Source organism: Chenopodium album, chromosome 1 (assembly GCF_948465745.1).
Source record: "Chenopodium album chromosome 1, dcCheAlbu1.1, whole genome shotgun sequence".
In the NCBI taxonomy this organism is placed as follows: Eukaryota; Viridiplantae; Streptophyta; class Magnoliopsida; order Caryophyllales; family Amaranthaceae; genus Chenopodium; species Chenopodium album.
Genome location: NC_137834.1, coordinates 68,637,905 through 68,643,641, shown reverse-complemented (window position 1 = coordinate 68,643,641; position 5,737 = coordinate 68,637,905). Strand labels below are relative to the sequence as shown.

General features: G+C 37.2%; 1 protein-coding gene across 2 annotated transcripts; it reads right to left on the bottom strand.

The window, feature by feature from the left end:
• Positions 1-676: 676 nt before the first annotated feature.
• Positions 677-4,069, bottom strand: LOC145600361 (uncharacterized). 2 transcript variants are annotated; one of them, XM_081656341.1, is made up of 4 exons: positions 3,932-4,069; positions 3,648-3,850; positions 933-1,269; positions 677-783 (listed from the first exon to the last, which is right to left on the bottom strand). In XM_081656341.1, the coding sequence occupies exons 1-3, from the start codon at positions 4,022-4,024 to the stop codon at positions 966-968; spliced, it is 600 nt and encodes a 199-aa protein (XP_081512467.1). In that variant the 5' UTR covers positions 4,025-4,069; the 3' UTR covers positions 677-783; positions 933-965. The 2 variants fall into 2 exon arrangements, with proteins under 2 accessions (XP_081512467.1, XP_081512418.1); XM_081656292.1 differs by lacking the exon at positions 677-783 and having other exon boundaries at positions 790-1,269.
• Positions 4,070-5,737: the final 1,668 nt, after the last annotated feature.

Sequence of the window (5,737 nt, the reverse complement as noted above, 5' to 3'; positions counted from 1 at the left end):
GGCCTACTCTTGTAAAATGATTTATTAATCCTGAAAAAAGATAATAGTTACTACATGTTGCCATGTAAAAAAAAAAAAAAATTGAAAAAAGTAAGCATTAAACAATTGAACCAAACGGATCCCTTTGTTCTCAACTTTCCGAAGAAAGCTTCGGATTAAAGGCGGAAATACGTGAAACTAGGCGTTCCACGGAGGTCTTGTATTTCAGATATAAAGGAATCAAATACTTTCTCAACCCCCCTTTTAAGGAGTATACCCCTAATACAAGCTAGCATATTAGCACCTAAAGATGCTTCAATGCAGCGTTATGCGTATTACTCCGTGCTAAACTCTATTTTAATGCAATTTCATGCCCCAAAGCTAGAAGATTAAGAACACATCGTATTTAACAAGTACTCGTAATAAAGAGTACTCTTTAATCAGTATCCTGTGAAGTGTGAAGAACAATAACAATAAACTTTGACAAGTCTACTGAACTAAGTCAGCTAACTTGCTCAGTTGCAGCTAAATCAAGCATGCACTAACCAAACAGACTCAATTAACTAGTCTAGACTTGCCAGCATAAATAAGGAGTAGTTGTAATCGAGTCATATAATCTAAAAGAGAACTCACATACATACCTCTAATATGACCCAGACACAGCAACTATGCTTCCCTCGATGATAACACTCCTGACTATCTAAACGGAACTTTCATTGCAGCTGCATGAAACCACGTACTAATTGTGGAGAAGTTAAACAGCAAAGAAAGCCCCAGAAGGCTGGTGAAGAAATTGATATACAGCTGAAGTACAAAAACAAACAACAAAACCTATTTTACTATAGATAGAATATCGATAGTTGAGCAGTAATGCATCATTTGGACCAAATCAATCATCAGATATATTACTATATTACACATCACTAAGGTAAGCTCTATCCAACTTCCCAAACCTTAATTGATACCGTGTCGATTTCTGTGAGGCATTAAGGCTTCCTAACATCACCAGTTTGATGATGAGGCTGCTGTGTCATATCTGAAGCTGCCATACCAATACCTTCATTTTGATGCCTCTGCCAGCCACCAGTGTCAGCCTTGGAGTGGATCCAGTAATAGATGACAGACCCAATCATTGACAACAATGTCAGTGCGGCTGCTGCAGCAAAAACTCCCTTGCGGAGGGTAGCGCATGATAAATGTTCTCCACCAAAGACTCCTCGGTACTTTGTGTGATATGCATTTCTAACTGAACCAGCTAACAAGCATGTTTCAGCGCCCAGGAAGGTCACCCTGCAAGTAATTAGACGATACTTGAGCAGCTGATAAAAGAGGTATCTACAAATTGATTAAAAACTCTACTACACGTTATAAACAAAAGCAGGTACTGGATTAGTGAATTGTACTGGCATTGGATGAAATTCTGAATACGATCTGATACTCTGATCTAAATATAAGATCATTTCAGTTGGACACACAAATGCACAGAGGGTAGTGGCGTAAACAAGACAGGAAACAGTAAAGAAGTGCTGCTAGAGTTTTTAGCAATACTCTGACCAACATTTGTATATTATACAGGAGCTTAACCACTTTTTCTTACACTACCACCAAATAATTATTGGAGATCCGAGATCATGATCTTCTTCATCAGAGTGCTACAGCTAATCCATAAGAGAATCATCCCTGAACAGTATAATATGATGTTCCAAAGAGTTTTAGTTCTTGGAGGTGTATTACGCATATAAGAAATCCTGAGACCTCAGTCAATCCTACATCTTGTCTATTATCTGAACATAGGAGCTCAAAGTTTTTTGAAAAGTCATGCAATCTATGCTTCATCATATAATTCCATGTTTGCAGCCCGAAAAAGCTTCCTAAGAATACCAAAATCAAAAGTAACCACTCTTTCTAGAATGGTTTTCTTAGCACTTCACTCACTCAACTACAAAAACCAAGCACACTAGTATTGGCGAACATATAGGCTTCAACAACAGGATGATTGTAGGGTGCTCCCCTAAGATGAAATGTGCATTGATTTTCATATCTAGTAATCCCCAAGTGATTTCATGAGTCCTCTCGCAAGCATCCTCTTTAATTTTGAGAGGGTATGGCTGCATAAATAGATCAAAAGGCTCTTAACTGATATAAGCATTAGGTACAAGCCAGGAAGTCCAAGCAAAATAGGGCCGAAAAATATATTTCCCCTATTTTCTTTTTTCCAATTGCAAAATTGCCTCCTGACACGCACTTTAGGCAATTAGTGAAGTTTAACAAACAACTTTAAACACCTAATACCCTTACTTTACCCTCTTACAAGTGGTCAAATTATTTTTAAAAGTTGTTTGTTTACCTTCTCTAATTGCTTCCTCAAAGTGCATTCTATGAAACAATGTTGCAAATTAATTATATTAAAAAAAAAAAAAAAAAAAAAAAAAAGGATGGAATATATGATGGTAACATTTGTAAGGTATCGAAGGATAATAGTTCAAACAACCTTTAGAATGCTCATTGTTGGAGTGTTAGTAGGTTTGCATTGTGGTTACCCTCATCTAATGGCCAAGGTTGATGTCACGTAGATATTGGGAAATAAAACCGGATTTGACAATGACAACAATACACCTTATTCAACCCAGATAAGAAGATGAGGGTAGTGGGAAATGTGAGGATATCAAAATCAACATATGTAATTAACAGTATTAAAAGTTTCTTAGTCAAGTTAACAGTGAATGACCAAGAAACTTGCATGTTTAATTACAAGCTCTTCACCCCTGACTCCCTGAGTCCTTACGCAAGTAGTTTGCACAACTCACAACAGCTATATATGTTCACTACAAAAACCTGAAGTTGAAATGCATAACTCCAGCACCAATTCGTTTTAATGATTTGCTATGTATTTAACTTCATATAACTCCAAACACATTTCCAATCCAAAAGCAACTCCAATTCTCCAAATAAGTGATCCATGATTACACATTATATAGAGGTGAAGTGAATTCAGACCAAGCAGATTCTCAGAAAACAGAATGAGTGAATGCATTTATGCATTCGATGCCGGATCAGGGTAAATTTTTATATCCAATAAACACTTGATGAATTTAAATTTCACCTAAAATAAAACCAAATTGAACCACCCCTTGCGTCCTTGCCTAGTCATCCCCCGAAAGGAAGAAAAACTCAAGAACAAGGCTTGAAGCTTGAAAATCCAGTACAATCTATCTTATATTCTTTGTAATCAGTACATCAATCTACATAACACCACGAAACCAGCTGATAACATTCAACCCAGAATACATACTAGTAGTTGATAGCAAATTCAGCAACACACATATCTCATTTATCTTGACATTGACGTCTTTTTCCTAAGGCAAATACGGGTACTCTAAGACACAAAAACCATGCTTTACCTTCACATTATCACCCCCAACACAACACCACAAAACGGGTTGTATTTCGTATTCCACCCATCAATCATATTTGAAAGCACACTATTAAAACAAATATCTTACCTTTCCAATAAACAACAGAAATCAATAATCCCGAATTACAACACAACACAGTTATATCAAATTCAAATTCCTAAAACCCTAACAAACTAAATCAAAAGGGTATTACCAGAAATAATCAAAAATCACTAAAATTAGAAAGAAATTAAAAAAGAATAGCAAACTAACCATGAAAAAATGAAGAAGAAGATGGCACAAGTAGTGGACCCACCAACAAGACCTTTCCCAAAACAGAGACACTTAGTAACACCATTAACAATCAAATGACTAATCAACAGCAAAAAAATCGCAGCAACTCCGTACAACGTCGAAGCATCAGTACCGTACTTACAGTACGTATGTTCATCGTACTTGTCAGGTACAACCTCGGCCTGAAACCGACAAAATTTAAACAAAATCAAAATCAAACAAAGGAAATACGGAAGAGAGGAGAAATAGGTGGTGGGTGTTACCGTACTACGGCGGCGTTCGGCGCCGACAGCGAAGACGAAAGCAAGAAGGTGGAGTGCGATGACGATGACTAAAATGATGACTGAAACTGCCATTGTTAGTGTTTTTTTTCTCTTGTCAAAGTAAGTGAGCTGTAGTTCGCTCTCTTTTGTAATTATTACAGTACTTTACTTTGCTATTTTGATTATGAAACGGGAAAGAAGGAAGAGTGTGCGGTGTGCTGCTAGTGGGCCTCCACCCTCTACCGTCTACGGAGGGGGCGGGTTGGGCTTTGGCCTAAAAAGGTCATGTCGGGTTGAAGTTTTGGGTCGGGTCTAGCTTTGGGTCAAGAAAACTGTTCGAGTTTGCTATTTTGGGTCAAAATCGGACTGAATTCAAAATCCAAGAAAATAAAATTGCTGGGTTGGGATCGGACCAAAAAATCTGTCCAAACCTAAAAACTCAATTCTAAAATGATGACACCATAAATAAGACATGATTGGTTGGATCAGTTTAATAAGTTAAGTGTGATACATATCACTTTGTAATTTGTAGAGTGTGTTTTTTTTACAACTTTCTTATTAATAAAACTAATTTAATTAATCTTTACACAAAAAAAAAAAAAAAAAAAAAAAAAAAGACAGATAAAAAAACTAAAATCAACTCCCTTCCCCTTCACCAATCATGACGAAGGATGGCAATTGGGCGATCCGGGTGCGGCTACCCGTTCCTCCATACCCGCACTCACCGAATTTTTTATTCTCGCTATCCATGGTGGGTAAAATTTCAACACCCACACCAACCTAAGGACATGTTCACATTTACTAATCAAACTAAACTGAACTGATTGGAGTCGAATTGAATTGAAGTGACTAGACCTGAAATGAATATTTTATGAGAGAAGGAAATAAGGAGCTGGACTGAACTAAACTGGTGAACTGATTGGAGTTGAACTGATTGGAGCTGAAATGGACTAAACTGAATTATATTAAAATTAAGCTGAAGTGAACAGGCTTTAAGTGGGAAGAAACCTAGATCAATACCTGATTGCATCTATTTTATCTGTTACCTAACAACATTTGTTTAAAAAATTCCTGTAGGACATGTCATATTGCATCTAAGTTGTAAATACATAATTTTGGGTAGAGCTGAAATGAATATTTTATGAGATAAGGAAATTAGGAACTAAACTGAACTAATTGGAGCTGAATCGATTAGAGCCGAATTGAACTAAACTGAACTGAAATTAAGTTGAAGTGAACAGGCTCTAAGTGGGGCAGAAACCTAGATCAACACCCGATTGCATCTATTTTATCTGTTAACCTAACAACATTTGTTTAAAAAATTTCCTACAGAACATGTCATATTGCATCTAAGTTGTAAATACATAATTTAATAGCATATTAACATGGTAGTAGTTAATTTGTGATAATAAAACAATAAAAGTTGTAATAAGTTGGCAGGTAATTGAGCAGGTAGATGGGTAATTGGGCGGGTATGGCATCAAATCCACCACCTACTCACGGTGGGTATGACTTTTGTACCTATACTAGCCTACTTACCCATTAAAGTTGAACTTATATTCGTTCCAATTAGGGCGGATGTGGTGCGGGACCCGCATTTTTATACCCACCTGCCACCCCTATGATGCCCAACCTGCCACCACCAACCCTCACCTTCCCCATCAGAGCAACCATAAACCCCCTTTCCCCTTCCCTTTATGTTGAGCTATATTAGGGGGGTAGGGGTTTTGGTTTAGGAGTGTTTTGGGTTTTTGATGGGGTGGGGTTGAATTTCGATAGGATAGGTGAGATTTCCAGGTGGGGGTC

Coding starts and splice junctions, on each gene's coding strand:
- LOC145600361 (XM_081656341.1), bottom strand. CDS start 4,024: ATGGCAGTTTCAGTCATCATTTTAGTCATCGTCATCGCACTCCACCTT. Junction 3,851..3,931: donor CCGAACGCCGCCGTAGTACG/GTAACACCCACC, acceptor TGTCGGTTTCAG/GCCGAGGTTGTACCTGACAA. Junction 1,270..3,647: donor TTCTTCTTCATTTTTTCATG/GTTAGTTTGCTA, acceptor AATTACTTGCAG/GGTGACCTTCCTGGGCGCTG.